This window comes from Typopeltis vanoorti, chromosome 2 (assembly GCF_054136105.1).
Source record: "Typopeltis vanoorti isolate ZY-2024b chromosome 2, IOZ_Tvanoo_1.0, whole genome shotgun sequence".
Lineage (NCBI taxonomy): Eukaryota > Metazoa > Arthropoda > Arachnida > Uropygi > Thelyphonidae > Typopeltis > Typopeltis vanoorti.
In genome coordinates this window covers 160975439-160993240 of record NC_143550.1, presented here as the reverse complement: position 1 = coordinate 160993240, position 17802 = coordinate 160975439, and the positions used below count along the sequence as shown (strand labels likewise).

The following is a 17802-nucleotide window of genomic DNA, read 5'->3' as shown; positions in this document are numbered from 1 at the left end:
CCTTCCTCGACTGTCGGCACCAGTTCCTATGTTGATTTTGTGTTTGAGAAATAGGTTATTTGTGTATTTATCGTTAATTATTTCGCAATATTTTGTGCAACATGGCTCCTACACGTACAATCAAAAAACCTAGTGAAGAATCACAGAAAAAGAGGCAAGCAATTGATCTTGAAACAAAGTTGCAAGTTATAAAACAACATGAAGCTGGTAAGCACGTTAGTGTGATCGCACATGATTTTGTGATGTGCGATCACTGTGGAATGAGATGTGATTGCACATGTCTCATTCTACAGTGACGACAATTTTAAAAAATAAGGATAAAACCGTAGAGGCTGTGAAAGGATCTGCTTCCATTAAATCGACGATAGTGACAAAGCAATGAGAAGGTCCTATGAAAAGAAGATATGAAAAATCTACTTGCATCATGGATAGAGGATCTGAACCAAAAGTGCATACCCCTTAGCACTGTGACCATAACCACTAAGGCACTAAGTCTCTTCAACATGTTGAAGGAGAAAGGCAGAACCTACCTAAAGGCAGCACCACCTATCACTTTTGGGTGGCATTTCCGGTCATGCTTTCCTATGTGAATATGGTTGATTTTGATGTTTTCTACCTCCCCTTAAAGTTTGTATGTGGAATTTTGAACCACCCGGTGTGTGTGTGTGTGTGTGTCTATATATATATATATATATATATATCAATATTTTGTTCTTTTAGTGTGACATGTGCAGAGATTTCCGAAGACTCAAGTTTACTGAGTGCTGGTTTTCAAGACTCTATTATTAGGATATGGAGCTTAGGTACAAACAAATTAAAAGGAATGAGACCAGCTGCAGAATTGGAACAGATAGATAAGGAAGCAGGTAATTTATTTGCATTTATTTGTGTAAATCATACAAAATGAAGCTGGGGAGGAGTTTTTGACTTCCACCCAAAAAAAGGTTGTAAACTTATATTACTGTGAGAGGATTATAGTTTATTTTCCTTTTTATTTTTTTCTGTATGTTTTTTTATATAATCCAGACCAAACATAATACTTTTTCAAGCCACTGCAGACCTCCAGTAACCAGGTCAACAAAATTCATTGCCCACCGAAATACATTCATAAATATTCATACCTATAGCAGAATTCAAACTCGCAATTTATTGGTTGGAGAGCAGAGATGTTATCCCTTCAGCCTACCAGGTTGAACCTTTTCAACATAAGTATTTAAAAAACTCCTCTGTAATCTATTTAACATATCATTTCATCATCATCAAATTCCTGCCATGTACCCTCAAGGGGTGTACAGGATATGATAGTACTACATGAAAAAATTACATCATTATTAATTTCCTATCTACAATTTTCCTCCAAATCAGTCTGTTACTTGTCAAGACTTCAACATTATCAGATCTTATATTTCTATCGTCTAAAGCACTTTGAACAGTATCAATCCACCTATATCTTGGTCTTCCTCTAGGTCGTTTTGCTGCCAACCTGGCAGAGAACACTTGTTTTGCTAATCTTTCCTCGCCCATTCTGTTTAAGTGACCATACCATCTGAGATTAGCTCTGCTAACACATTCTTGGATGCTGACAATGTCAAGTTCTTTCCTAATATCCTCGTTTTTAATATGATATTGCCATTGATGCCATCTGTTCATGCCTATAATCTTTCTCAGGACTCTCATATCTGTGGTCTCTAGTCTTTGGTCAAGTGTTTTACTTCTGACCCAGCTCTCAGATCCATAAGTTAAAACTGGTTTGAACACTGTCTTGTACACAGCTAATTTAGTGTTCCGGCTAATTTCTCTCTTATTCCATATTAATTTATTCAGTTGACTTCCCACCATACCAGCTTTGCTTATTCAGTTGTCTATTTCTATATTTAATTTACCATCTTCAGTAATAAAAATCGTGCCTAAATAGCTGAAATGTTTTACTCGTTCCACAGGTTCTCCATTCACAACACAGTTGACATTTTCAATGATTCTGCCTATTTTCATTGTCTTTGTCTTTTTATTGCTGACCTTCATAACATATCTATTACAACAGCTATTCAATTTAGTCAGAGAATCTTGCAGACTTGTAGCAGATTTATTTAGAAGTATAACATCATCTGCATAAAGCAAAGAGCTGACATTAACATCTCCAATTTTGATATCATGTTTAATACCACTTTCCTTCATAATGTGATCCATATAGATAATGAATAACAGAGGGGATAATGTACATCCTTGTCTCACACCAGATTTAACATTAAACCATCTTCCTGTACTTCCTACAATTCAAACTACTGATTTACAACTCAAATAAAAACTAAGTATTGCTTGATATAATGCCCCATTGACACCATATAACTGCAGCGTATTGAATAGCTTCTCTCTTGGCACCTTGTCATATGCCTTTTCCAGATCGACAAAACTTAAATACAGATCTTTGTTATATTTCCATGCTTTCTCGACTATTTGTCGTAAAGTGAAGATCTGATCCTGACAGCCTCTATTTAGCCTGAATCCAGCTTGTTCTTCACCAAGCTTCCCTTCCACAATCCTTCTCAACCGTTTCTCAAGTGTACTTGCATAAATCTTACTAGGAACACTCATTAGGGAAATGCCTCTGTAATTCTCACATTCAGTTTTATTTCCCTTTTTATATATGGGTACTATGAGAGCTCTACTCCAATCATCGGGAATTCGTCCCTCTGTCCAGGCTTTCTGCACTATGCAGTGCAGCCACTGCAAGACTTTTATACCTCCATACTTCAGCATTTCTGGTCGAATATCATCTACTCCTGCTGCCTTTCCACATTTCAAGCCTTTGATGGCTTTTTCTACTTCTAGTATGGATATGTATTTCTGACTGTATGCCTGGTCAGTGTTTTTTACCACTGTGCTATCATCACTGCTTGTTTCATTTAGCAGTTTTTCAAAGTAATTACTCCATACTTCAAGGATATCTTTTTCTCCAGTTTTCATGTCACCTTTATCATCTCTAATTCCTTTTACAGCACTCTTTCCTCCATTCTTAAGCTTCTTCAACAACCTCCAGAATATTTTGCCACCTTCTTGATATTTATTTTCTATATTCTTGCCAAAGTCCTCCTATGACTTTTGTTTAGCTAGTTTTACACAGTGTTTAGCATTCTTGCATTTGTCTCTATATTCTCTAAGAGCACAAGCTGACTTATTTGACAGGAACTTTTGGTATGCTTTCTTCTTTTCCTTCACTGCCTCTTTAACTTCCTGTGTCCACCAGGGAGTTCTGATTTTTTTATCCTTACAGATAACCTCACCACATGCCTCTCTGGCAGAATCAATCACTGTTTTCTTCAGAGTTTGCCACTGAATCTCCAAAGTTTGATTCCTGTTCTCAAACTCTTTCATTTTTTCTTCAATAATCTTTGTGTATTTTAGCCTACGGTTCACATCTGAGAGCTGCTCAACTTTTATTCGCTTTAAAACTTTTTTACATGTTCTTCTTTTCAATATGAAATTCAATTTTATCCTGCTCAAGACTAAATAGTGATCACTTCCAATTTCAAATCCTCTGTACACTCTGGTGTCCTGCACCAGGGAGAAAACATCACTATCAACAATAACATAGTCAATGAGACTTTTCTTATTCCTAGCCTCTTCTCTCCATGTGAATTTGTGCACATTTTTATGTTGGAACATGGTGTTAGTAATAACCAGTCCATGTCCTGAGCAGAAATCCAACAGATATTTGCCATTATTATTAGCTTTGCTCTTTTCTCCAAATTTTTCCAAAATATTTTTGTATGTCTCACAATCATTTCCTACTCTGCTATTTAGATCCCCAACAAGGACCAACTTTTCATTTTTCATTGTGTCAGTTGCTTTTTCTAAAGCCTCAAAAAATTCCCCCACTTCTGCCTTAGTAGAACCTTCTGTGGGCAAATAAGTCTCATTGTCCAGTTCCCCATTCTCATATTTGCCCACATTACTCTACTTGAGACTGACTGCCATTCAAGAAGATTAGCCTCGTATTTTGTTTTGAATACTATGGCTACTCCTTCTTTTACTTGATTGTCATTGCCTGAATATAACATTTTGTATTTATTGCTCAGAAAGATCTCACCAGTTTTGGTCTTTTTTGTTTCAGTCACCCCTATTATGTCGATCTGGTACTTATCTAATTCCTCAGCTAGCTCCATTTCTTTGCCATTCAAGCTTCTTATGTTGATAGTACCGATCTTTAACTCTGGTGATGTTGAGTTGGGGTTTATTTTCAGATTTGTTCCAGTAGCTGATTTTTCACTGTTTGCCCTGGTTCCCTGGCGAAAACAACGGGGGCCTTGTTTAACCGGGCGACGACCCAGCCGGCATGAAATTTTGTCATGTTGTACCATCATTCTATATTTTGGTTTAACCAATAAGAATACAATTCGGTCGGCTAAATCCCAAATTACCAGCCCATCCTCGTCCATTCAGTATCCAAGTAGATACCTAACAGGGTGCACCACGAGAAGGTGAGGATTGGACATTAGGTCAGAAGCCCTGGTCGGTTCTCCGCATTCCTTTAAAGGCTATGTGGAAGTGTCCTCTCAGTTATACAGCTTTGACCCTTAAGCACCCCACATATCATTTTAACTTCTAAATTAAGTGTTAAATGGTATGTACTTGTGCAAGCGCACTAGTTGATTATTCATGTTAATAATTCGGAAAATGGGAGACTTATCTGTCTTTGAAAGAGGACATATCATTGATGTTAGTGTGCATTTAGCTGGAGCATCAATGATAAAAACTGTCACATTATTAGGTGTATCGAGGTCAATGGTTTCTAAGGTTATGTTGGCATACACAGAACATGGCAAGACAACATCATTGAAGAGAAACAGTGGGCAAACATCAAAAATGACAAAGAGATTATCAGACATTGAGAAGGATTATTTCAAAAAAATCACAGAACTACTGCAGCACAGGTAACAGTAGAACTAAATATTCATCTTACAGAACCTGTTTTCACACAAACTGTCCAACACGAACTTCATAAATCCAGTATTCACAGTAGCGCTGCAATTACTAAACCTTTGATTTGAGGAAGCCTGCAGTCTGGAATACGTGATTCAAACAATAAAGCATGAAGACAGTTCTTTGATGGTCTGAGCAGCAATACTGTGGTATTCTGTTGGTTCCATTATTGCTCTTCATGGCAGAATTACTTCAAGTGATTATTTGGACATTTTGGACTTTGAAGAGCATGAAGGTAAACTTCATCTTTCCTGGTCAATCAGACAAGAATAAGAAACAGATTACCACCTCCAATGTTTTTTTAAAGTAACTTGTAGATCTTTAAGAAGAATGGTGCAGAATTCCACTAGAAACTATTCAAAACTTGTTCGAGTCTGTTCCAAGAAGAATTCAGGGTGTACTGAAGCAAAAGGTAGTCCAACACCATATTAATAAAGAAATATGTAGGTATAACAAATGTTTCCATTATTTTCTCCAATCCCCGTATATTTTATTCTTACAACTCGTATTACATGATTGAATTACATCATCAGGACAAGGAAGTAGCTGTAGTATTCAAATAAGAATATTCTTTTTAAATGAATATTAGAGTGACATGAACCAACATCATAATTGGGAATTAATGAATGTGACTTATTTGTGCCTATGATCCTACACTAGGTTGAGCTAACAAGGAAATGTGGAGTATTTTTGATCTTTAGAGAATACAGCTGATTCAGAGAATCAGCTTCATTATCTTCATCAATGGAGTTTAGATAACCTTGTTATCCAAATCCCATTGATGAATGTTTTGAAGATCAGAATTTAAGGTAGGAAAGGTTAGGGTTCTTCAGGTTTTAGTGATTTAAGCTTTTCAAGATTTGTCAAATGAAAGGAGGAGTGCAATATACTGTGATCAGCAGAACTGTGTCTGGATTGCCATTCAGCTAAAGTAGATCATTATGTATAGAAGGAAAAAACTGGGCAAAAGAATGGAGCCTTCTGTGATCCCAACATTAGTGTATAGACAGAATATAAGGAGCCATCCACCATCACTCGAAGTTAGTGTCCAATCAGAAAGTTGGAATATAATTGCTGAAGTCGTGGCAGACCAAATGATGGGAATTTAAGAGACTTTAAATGTTGTGCCAGACTCAGTCAGAAGTCTTGGAGATATCAAGGACAACCAATTGAGATTCATCAAACCTTTTCATGGTGCTTGTCCAGAGATGGGTTGCAAAGGTTAGTAGATCCCCTGTTGATCAGCAGTAACAGAATCCGTACCGTCTGTTATTTATTAGGTGAGAGTCTTCAAAGTAGCATAGAAGTTGGGTGTTGATAGTTCTTTCCATTACTTTGAAAAGAATTGAGGTGAGAGAAATTAGATGGTAGTTTGAAAGTAAATATTTTTTACCCTTCTTAGGAATAGGCTGTATATGGGCTAATTTCCAGACCATAAGGTAGATACCAATGGAATAAGAAAGTGTAAATAGGTGGACAATTGCACAAATACCATTGGGGCCAGGAGACTTTTTGGTATCCAATTTCAGCAAAATTTTTCTCATCTCTTTCTGGCAACGGACTTGGCATTGAGTGGTCAGGGTTTGAAATAGTTGAGGGACAGTTACTGTGATCAGTTATGCAAGAATTGGAGGAGAATAGTGAAGTCAGGAGGTTGGCTTTTTCTTTAGCTGACAATACAGTTGTACCATCTGGGTGTAATAGTGATGGTAGGAGTAGTGTTGAATAGACGTTATGACCATTAGCTTTGTCTAGAACCCAGAAGGTTTGGCTACTGTTAGGGCAGTATGCAAGTTTCCTGCTTTTGACTCTGTCTCAGTGTCAGAATGCTAATAATGTTAAGTTTATTTGTAATAAAGAAAAGTAAATGACATTGTAACTATAGTAGGTACTAACAACTTAACTAGCAATAAGTTCAGTATGAGAGAGGATATGAAATGGTTGTTGGAAGAAGCAAGAGTGAAGTGAGAAAGTGAAAATCGTAGGTATGGCACCTTGCTATGATGGCAAACATTTTGATGCTTAGTCTGTGTAGAAGGAATGGATGTGGAGTGAGTTTGAGGGAATATTGGATTTGTATAAGAGGAATAACTTACACTTGATTGCTTTTGGTATCAGGAGTCATGAAAAACTAATAATTAGTATGAGATGTAACACATCATCGTCACTGGCTCAACAGCCCTGTGTGGGCCCTGGCCTTTTTCAGAAACTTCTGTCAGCCTTCCTTATTCAATACCAAACTCCTCCAATTGTTGACTCCTATCGTTAAGACATTTGCCATTTTGTCGCCATTTAGTCCATCCAGCAGAGTTATTTCTTTAGATTTCATGACAAGTTCGGAGGACTAGGGCTCCGTATTTATGACCCCTGGAGGCAGGGTGACCCAGCTATACCCCCAAGCACTGGGTATCCATTTTAGTCATCTCCTATGACATGCATGGGCTACAGTGAGACTATTCTTATTCCCCGACTGCCACACGGGAGACCTAACACGTAGTCAGGGAAACTAAATTATAATGGGAGGAATGGTGATAATCTGTGCATAAGAGTGACAATGTTATGTAACTGTGTTAATGATGGGAATGGTATTATCATGGAAATGATTACGAGGAGAGAACTATTTTGATTTTGTGTTTGTCCAGCTCAGACGCATCAAACATGCACAAAGATGTCTGCATATATAAGACACTAGAGAAGAACAGAGATCTGAAGTTATCCAACTATGTCATGCAGATAACAGTATACAAAAGAACACACGGTTATGTCTCTACAGAAATGCTACAAGTATCAGAAACACAGGGACAGAGTTTGCTGCCTTGGTCAATATGTCGGAAATGATTATAGGCATTAGGGAGACCTGGCTAGAAGAATCGGACATAAAAGCTATCATCTGGTATCGAATGTAAAGGGCACAGTATTTTTAGGAAGGATAGACAGGATAGGAGAGGAGGAGGAGTGCTGCTAATGATATCGGATGACTTGAATTCAGATGATGTTGAGACCTATGATTGTAATACTAGTAATTTCATGTGGCAGTGAGTTTGAAGCCGTCTGGTGTGAGGTGGAATATAACAAGATCAAGTACATAGTGGGTGTTGTTACAGACCTGGTGGATTGATTGCTAGTGACGATGAAATGCATCACCAAATAAAGATGATGGGCATGAAAAGAGTAATCATAATGAGGGACTTTAATTTTCCAAATATTGATTGGGTAGCAATGCTGCACTCACTTGGGAAGTGGCTAAGTTTGTGAATGTTCCATTCAGAAAAGATTACATGCTGAACTACAAAGCAGGAAATTATGACCATCAGAGGAGTATACTGGGTTCAGTGCAGTGGTATCATTTTGCTGGATGGGAAGTATTTAAAAAAAATACTTAAATGATGCAATATCTAAGTGTGTGTCCTGAGAGTTAGAGAATAAATAGGGTAGGAGTCAAATAGATGTGTAATCTTATCAAGCAAAAGATTTGTAAGAAAAGGATGATGTGGAAGAAATACCATCTGCGTAAGGATGATGTTCTTTATGAATGTTGTAAGCAGAAGGCTAGAATAGTCACAACTGTTGTATGGAAAGCAAAGTCTGAGTATGAAAAGAAACTGGCTCCACAAGCTAAAGATAACCCCAAAGAATTCTATTGATATGTTGCAAGTAAGAGAAAGAATGAGTATGAAGTGATTGTTCAACTGATGAGTGGCCATTTTGCTAAAAGCTATCAACCTGGTATATGCAACATTGAGTTCACTGCTGCCTCTTCACCAGATGAAGAAACTCAGGTATATGAGTTTCTTCATCTATCAAGAATTCAACAATAGAGACTATGGAATATCAGCATGGATGTTAAAAGAGTGTTCAGATGAACTGGCTATTCTTTTAAGTATGCTATATAATTTTGAGTCTCACAACAAGGAAGATTCTGCAGGAAAGGAAAGAAGATATAGTAATCCCATTGCACAAGGATGGTGCAAAGAGTATCCAATTATTGACAAGTCAATATATCTTAGGAGTGCTGATGAAGATTTTTGACAATTTGGATAGGGCTCGCATTCAGAAATGGGTTGACACAGAATCTCTGCTTTGCAACGAACAGCATAGGTTCTAAGAGATGGTCATATTTTTAGCAATTTGCTCACATTCTATAATAATGTTAGCACTAGACAGGTAATGAAACACTATGATACTTTAGGATTTTGCTAAGGCTTTTGACAAAATTCAGCATGGAAGGCTGTTGCATAAATTGGGGAATATGGGATTGTATTATAAAATAATAGTGCTAATAAGAGGATGGCTGACTGACAGATATCAAAAAATGTGGTATATAAGGAATGTGAGTCTACGCGCTTCAAGAACTATCTTCATTCCGAACAAAGAAACTTCAAGCCATGCATCAGACTTTAGACCTATTACCATCTCCCCTATGATACGTACTGTATCATAAAATCTTAGTTAAATGACTTCAGCAACATATACAGCATGATTATAGACAGAGTACTGTTGTCCCTTCGGACGGCTGTGCTGAGAATATATATCTTCTTTTTCTCTTCTCTCTGATTCCTGCTGCCGCCTTAAGCCTCTGTATATGGCATCGCTGGACCTCCAAAAGGCCTTTGATAGCATCTCCCTTCCTGCTCTCCTTCGAGCGCTGTCTATTGCAATAAGTGTATATAAGTTCCTTCACTCTTTTACTAGCCATATATGCTACTCTTTAGGCACTTCTTCCTTTAATGTTATGGCCTTTGTGGACGATCTTATTCTCATAGCCTCTACTAAGGTAGGCTTGCAGGAACATCTTGACCGGGCAGTTGACTTTTTCTCTATTCAAGGCCTTTCTATTAATGTATAGACAAGAGCTAAAGAGCAGGACAGCCTGCTCTTTAGCTCTTGTCCCCTCTGGTCATGACAAGAAGCTTAAGGTTGAGACTATAGAGCTTCCCATGCACTGGAGCCCGTTGCATGCTTTGGCCATCCTGGAAGAGTGGAGATACCTTGGTATCATGTTCATCCCAAAGGGAAGGTCTTCTGTTCTAGAAGCCGGGATCGCTTCTTTGAGGAAAGCTCCTCTCAAACCCGAGCAAAGACTGTTTCTCCTTTCCCACTATCTCCTGCCTCACTTTTACCACATTGGTGCTTGGTAGGACATATATTTTGGTACTGTCCTGAATGGACAGGGCTATCCGTTCAGCTGTGAGATCATGTCTCCTAATGCATATTTCCACGCGAGGGTGAAGGACAGTGGCCTCGGGGTTCCATCACTTAGATGGCTGATTCCGGACAGCCACAGGCTGTCCAGAATCGCGAAATTAGAACTATCTTTTTCCCCTATCTGCAGAGAGGCTTTCTATAGTCCATTAATACAAGAAGACTTTAGTTGGGCTAAAGGCTGGTCCCATTATCAAGGTACCTTAATTGAGCCAGCACCTGCAAAACATAAGAGATGGGCATCTCTGCCTCCCCGGCATGATTGGGTAAGGAATGGCACCAGACTCCTCCCTGGGTTCGAGTATATTGACCTTATCAGGATGAGGATCAATGCCCTGCCCACTTGAACCTGCACAGCTCGATGGGATAGTGATGACTCAAACTGTAGAGCAGTTTGCCACTACAATGAGACATTGTCTCATATTGCCCAATGTTGCTTCTGCACCCATAGGTCCACGTGCAGAGGCATGAAGCCGTGGTTTCCATTCTGAACAACTGCTTTAAGAACAAAGATTAGGAGACCGTGGTGGAACCACATTATAGGACCTCCGCAGGTTTGCATAAGCCAGATTTAGTGATTAAAAGAGATGGTGACTTTTGGGTAGTTGATGCCCAGGTGGTAGGAACAGGGCACCCACTAGCCTATAGCCATAATAATAAAGTAAATTATTACAAGAATAACCAAGATCTAGTTAGTAAGATATGGGAGGAGCATGGGGCAACTCCAAGGTTTACCAGCGCCACCATCTCTTTACATGCTGTATGGAGTGCACATAGCTATAAGGACTTAAAACAGCTTGGGCTTATGCAGAAGGATATTAAAGTTCTTTCCTTGAGGGCTCTACAGGGCACACTGGTGGTGTGGGGTTGCCACCAGAGAATGACTACAATGATAACTAGAACAACCATAGGGTAAAACACTTGTAAAGGCTTAGGCCTATATCAAGTCTGGATGTGATGTAAGGGTAGTACTGCCCATAACCAGTACAAAGATTTAGAAAAAATAAAAAATTTTAAAAAATAATCAGTGGTGTATCACAAGGATCAGTCCTTGGTCCACTATTATTCAACCTGTACATTAATGACATTGGAAAGTATTTGACAGATTTGGTACATACAGCTATTTGGTGATGTTGCAAAGATAGGTGGGGTAAAATTTCAAATCATTCTGCAAATACTGATTAGCAGTACTTGCAGAATGATTTGAAATGGCTGGAATTGTGGGCATGGGAAAATGGATGTCTATAAATGTAAAGTCATACACATTGGCATGTTAGATATCTAAGTATTATATTAGTGGGATTATGCTAGAAAAAGCTGATCAAGCTTGGGACTTTGGTGTATTAGTAGGTAGGAAGTTGAAGTTCAGGGAGCCATGTAGCAAAGATTGCAAATACAACTCAAAAGATAATTGCAATGCTAAAACGAATTTTGACATGTAAAGATAAGTATGGCATTTTATCTCTTTACAAGGCCTTGATATGACCTCACTTGGACTGTTGTGTGCAGGTTTGGTCTCCTGGTTTCCACTGTGATTCTGGAGATTGTGTTAAAAAATAATATCATGATTGTCGAATGCTGATTATGAAAGCAGATTGAGAATTTTTAGACTGCAGACATTAGCAAACAGGAGAAAGAGGGTGGTGATATGATTGAAACGTCTGAAAGTGTCATACAGGATTTCAGTCAATGAAATTTTTCATTGCATGGAGAGTGGGGAAAAAACAAGTAGACGTCCTTGGAAGCTGAAATGAATTCCACCAAAAGGGGTTTAGATCTAGATTTTTCTCTCATAGAGTGCTGCATGGAGACTCCATAGCTCAGTCAGTATAGATGAAGCCCTTTGGCTGGAAAGACATGGGTTCAATTCCCATCAATGACATGAGGAACCTTTATCTGGTCTCCTTTCAACTAAAGGTGAGTTAGCTGGTCTCATACAGAAGTAGGTGGTTTTTTTCACTGTGAAACTCGGGTTTTTTGTCCCCCAGAATAGGCAGACCAGCCTGTGATCATACGCATTTACAGACATAGGACATACCAGGAGGCATAGGATTAACCTATGCCTCCTGGTATGTCTCACTTAACCGCAATCGTAAATAGAAAATCCTTGACACTGCAAGGTAAAAGAGGAGGAAAGGAATAATAAGAAGAGTGGTGCATGATTGGAATGTTGAGGATTTTCTATTCATTCACACTGCATTCACACACACAATATCCAATGGCAATCATTGTGAATGAATTCAAGAAAAAGTATGATAGCTGGTTCATGTAGTATGTGGCCTCCCTTGATGAATTCCTCTCATAATAATAATAATTATAATATTTCCATTTTTAATATGAATCTGCCATCGGTTCACTCTAATTTTTCTTGGAACTCTTATACCTGTTGTCTCTAATCTTTGATCAAATTCTTTATTTCTAACCAAACCCTCAGATCCATAACTTAAAACTGGTTTGAACACTGTCTTGTATACTGCTAGTTTAGTGTTTTGGCTAATTTCTCTCTCATTCCATATAAATTTATTCAACTGACTTCCCCACCATGCCAGCTTTGCTTATTCTGTTGTATGTTTCCAAATTTAATTCGCAATCTTCACTAAAAATCTATGTACACTTTTGTATTGTGAACCTGATATCACTATCAACAATGACAAAATCGGTGTGGTTTAGTTATTTCTTGTGCCGTCTCTCCACATGAAAACTTTGTTCATATCTTTATGGCAGAACATTGTTGAAAGTTTATTTTACACTTGGTTAGAGTATAATAAATTTAGTTTAATCCTTTATCCAAGTGTGAGCAAACAAAGTTTGTGCCTGAAAGTATCTTCAGGACTGGGGTAAGGTGGTACAACACCAGGGCACTCCTTGCAAAGGTGGAGCAAGCTACCAACATGCCTATCTCAGTAGTCCCCATAATGCAAAACACATCTCCTTGCAGATATGTCTAATGTTATGCATTAAGGGAAGGGCCACAACCCAGACTAGTTTCGACCTTTATTGAGGTCTCTTCAGTGGGAGCCAGGCCCTCAATAACTACCTCAATAAAGGTTGAAACTAGTCTGGGTTGTGGCCCTTCCCTTAATGCATAACATTAGACATATCTGCAAGGAGATGTGTTTTGCATTATGGGAGATACTGAGATAGGCATGTTGGTAGCTTGCTCCACCTTTGCAAGGAGTGCCCTGGTGTTGTACCACCTTACCCCAGTCCTGAAGATACTTTCAGGTGCAAACTTTGTTTGCTCACACTTGGATAAAGGATTAAACTAAATTTATTATAGGCAGAACATTGTGTTATTAATGACTAGTCTGTGTCCTGAGTAGAAGTCTAGCAGATACTTGCCATTATGATTAGCCTTTGTCCTTTTCTCCAAATTCCCAAAACATTCCTATATACCTGGTGGATTCATTTCGTATTCTGCTGTTTAGATATCCAACAAGCACCACTTTTTTCAATTTCATTACATCATTTGCCTGCTCTAGTGATTTGAAAAGTTACTCCACTCCTTCCTTAGGTGAACCTTCTGTGACACCATAGGCACAAGTAAGTTTCATTGTCATTTCCCCATTTTGAAGTTTGCTCACATAACTCGGCTTGAAACTCCCTTCCAGTCAAGCAATTTATCTTTGTGTTTGGTGCTGAATACTTTTGGTATTCCTTCCTTTCCTTGATCATTATTATCTAAATATGACATCCTATTATTTAATAGGTTCCTATCTTCAGTTTTTCTGATGTTTAGTTTATATTTCTTCTTCTTGTAGATGTTCAGTTGGAGTTTGTTCTAGTAACTGACTTTTTACTGTTAGTCCTGGTTCCCTGACAAAAACTCCGTGAGCTTTGTTTAACCAGGACACCTAGCCATCGTGAAATCTCATCATGTTATACCTTTGTATGTATTTGTGGTTTAAGTGAGTAGAGACTACAATTTGGTTAGCTAAGTCCAAAATTGCCACCCTAACCTCATTCATTTAGTACCCTTTGGATGCACCACATGAAGGTCAGAAGCCCCAGTCAGTTCTCCTCATTCCTTTAAGGTAATGAGAAGGTTTCCTCCTAGTTATTTGACTTTGACTCGTAAGCAATCCAAGAAAAAATGAATTTGTAAATAAGAATCAAACTGTGGAGATTCATTCTCAGACTCTGAAGTTGTCCGCAAGGATACAAAAATCAGGATTCTATGATGGACTCAAACTTAGAGGCAGTCATTGAAAAGAAGAAAGGATATCAAAAGTTCACACCAAGTAAGTCAGCTTACTTGAGAGAATACACAGAAAGCAAGGCAGTGTGTAAAAGTAGCTAAAAAAGGAGGGCGATGATAGCAAATGATTTCACTTGCATGCTATGTAGAAGATATGGATGTGAGTTTTTAGATGTGTGGAGTGTGTTTAATTGCAGAAAAGATTTGTATAAGAATGATGGCCTGCACTTGAATTTATTTGGCATCAGAAACCTGGAGAAATTACTTCTTGGTATGAGACCCAATGCAGAGAGTCGGGGAAACTAGATCATCAAGGGAGGAATAGGAAAAATGTGTGTGAAAGTTCAGCTATTCTATACAAACATTGATAAAGATATGAACGCCTTTGAACATGGTTATGTATGTGGCGAAGGAGTGGAAAAATATGCTTTGGGTTCGGACCTTTTAAGTATGTCTGGGGAGGGAAAAGAGAAAATTCTAGAACAAGACCAAATAGATTGCATATCTGATCATGAGAATAGGCTAGGTTATAATTTATTATGTCAATACATCCTGTACACCCCTTGAGGGTACATGACAGGAATTCGATGATGATGACAAATGCCAGGATCATTAGAAACAAAGGGGCTGAGTTTATTGCTATATTGAATACGACGTAGCCTAAGATTGTTGGCATTAGTGAAACCTGGCTATCAGAATTAGATATGGTAAGTGGGATCGAGTGTAACGGATATACTATTTTTAGGAATGACAGAAGAGATAGGAGAGGAGGAGGGGTGCTGCTAATTAAATGATATCAGATGACTTAAGTCCAGTTAGAGTAGAAATACATGAAAACAATGATGGTAACAATGTCCCATGTAGCAATGAGTTTGAGTCTATCTGGTGTGAAGTGAAGATTAACAAAATAAAATATATGGTGGGATGTTGCTACAGACCTGGCGGCTCAGTTGTAGGGGACGAAGAAATGCATCGCCAATTTAGCCTTATGGATGCCAAGCAAATGATCATTATGGGTGACTTTAATTCCAAACGTTGATTGGGTAGAAAAGAACTCTCGTGATAAGAAAGAACAGGAATTTATTGAATTGTTGCGAGACAACTTTCTCAAGCAGCATGTGAAAGAAGGAACTCAAGATCAAAGAGTGTTGGATTTGCTCATAGCATCAGAAGAAATCTCTGTCAAGAATATGACTATTTTACCACCAATTGGTGACAGTGATCATGCTGTTCTTTCTTGGGAAGTATTTACTTGTATTGAAGCTCTGATTAAAACAGGCTACATGCTGAACTACAAAGCTGGAAATTATGGTCGACTTAGAAGAATACTATCTTTGGTCCTATGGTATCAGTTACTGAATGGAAAAAATGTCAGCAATGCATGGGAATCTGAAAAAGTACTTAAATGAGGCAGTATCTCAATGTATCCCTAGTGTTCGAAGAATAAATAGGTTGGGAGTGAAATGGATGTGCAGCCTTATTAAGCAAGAGATCCACAAGAAGAAGATGATGTGGAAAGAATATTGTGAGAGGAGTTATGAAATATATAAAGCTCAGGCCAGAAAAGTAACGAGTATTGTGAGAAAAGCTAAAACAGAGTATGAAAAGAAATTGGCCATTCAAGCTAAAGGCAATCCAAAAGAATTAAATGAAAGTTATGGAAAGTCTTTTGAAGAATATAGATGATAAATATCATCAAGATAACATTGTTTTAGAGGCTATTGAAAAGCATAGAAATGGAGAAAAAAAGTACTGTAAAAGGAATCAGATATGACACTGATATGATGAAACCTGAAGATAAAGATATCCTTGATGTTTGCATTAATTTGAATTTGGAAGACATCACCAAATTTCTGATATCTACTCTCAACAGGTGTACAGGATACTATGATAGTACAATAAGAAAATGTATGTACATTATCACTAACTTCCTATCTACAATTTTCCTCCAAATTTGTCTTTTCAAGACTCCAGTATTGTCATGTCTTATGTTATGGTTTTCTAAGGTGCTTCTATCTGTATTTAATTCACCTACATCTTGGTCTTTGTCATGCTTTCATGTCATCAAGCAGCTAATTTGCTAATCTTTCTTTTCCAGTTCTGTTTAAGTGCCACCTGATATTAGCTCTGCTCACATATTTCTGAATGCTAACAGTATCAAGTTCTTATGTTGTCATTTTAATATGATTCTGCTATTGTGCAATATGTTCACCCCCATAATTTTTTTCAGAGCCATAAGTTACAACTGGCTTGAATGCCATCTTGAATATTGCTATTTCAGTGTTCAGACTAATTTCTTTGTTATTCCATATATATTGATTCAGGTAACTCCAGCCATACCAGCTTTGATAATTCTATTTCTGCATAAACTGAAATGCGTTTTGTCATTTTCACTAAAATTGTGCATAAATAGCTGAAATGTTTTACTTATTCTGTAGGTTCACCATTCAGAATTCAGTCAAATTTTCCATGTTCCTGCCCATTTTCATAGTTTTGGTGTTGGTATTGCTGATTTTCATGTCATATTCAAGTTATTCAATTTAGTTAAGAAATCCTAGAAACTTGTACTGGATTTATATAGGAGTATCATCAGCATGAAGTAAAGAGATAAGAGATTAACATCTCCAGTTTTGATATCTGGTTTAATACCACTTTATTTCATTAAAAGTGACCTATATAGATGACAAATAACAGTGGAAATAGTGTGCATTATTGTCTCACACCCAATATGACATCAAATCAACTTCAGTTCATCCTTCAATTTAACTTCTGACTTCTTAAATATTGGCTATATATTGCTGTGTATGATGTTCCATTTACCCCATATAATTGAAAGATTTTGAACAGCTTTTTGCTTAGTACCTTGTTCTGTGCATTTTCTAGGTTGGTTTCAAACGTAAATACAGATCCTTGTTATATTCCTATGATTTCTCAACTGTCCGTCTTAAGGTGAAAATCAGATGCTAATAATCCTTGTTGGGCTGAGCCCAGCTTTTGTTCATGTTTTTCTCTTTGAGTCGAAGAAATTGAAAATAATACAAATAACTCAAATAAGTTCTTCAAATGCAGTGAACTATTTCAGAATAATAAGCCACAAACTCAAATACTGAATAACAATCCTCTTCATCATCAATTTCCTGATATGTACCCTCAAATGATGTTCAGGTTTCTAATACAGCACTACATGATTAAGTTTGCATTACTATTAATCTCCTGTCAGAAGTTTTCCTCCAAATTAGTCTATTACGGAGTGCTCTAATATTGTCATATCTAACATTTTGTGCTTCTAACACATTTTTGACTGAATCAATCCTCCTAAACCTTGATCTTTTTCTAGGTCTCTTTTCTGCCATCTTGACAACAAATACCTGTTTTGCTAACCTTTCTGCACCCATTCTATTTAATTGGCCACATCACCTTAG

At 37.7% G+C, this 17802-nt stretch overlaps 1 protein-coding gene across 1 annotated transcript in view; it reads left to right on the top strand.

Annotated features, from left to right (window-relative positions):
• The window catches only part of Taf5 (TATA-box binding protein associated factor 5), a 281049-nt gene that overhangs the window by 150749 nt on the left and 112498 nt on the right, over positions 1 to 17802 (top strand). Inside the window, exon 11 of the mRNA XM_090409115.1 lies at positions 721 to 866. Within this exon, the coding sequence (XP_090265241.1) occupies positions 721 to 866 (146 nt within the window). The remainder of the gene's footprint in view (positions 1 to 720; positions 867 to 17802) is intronic.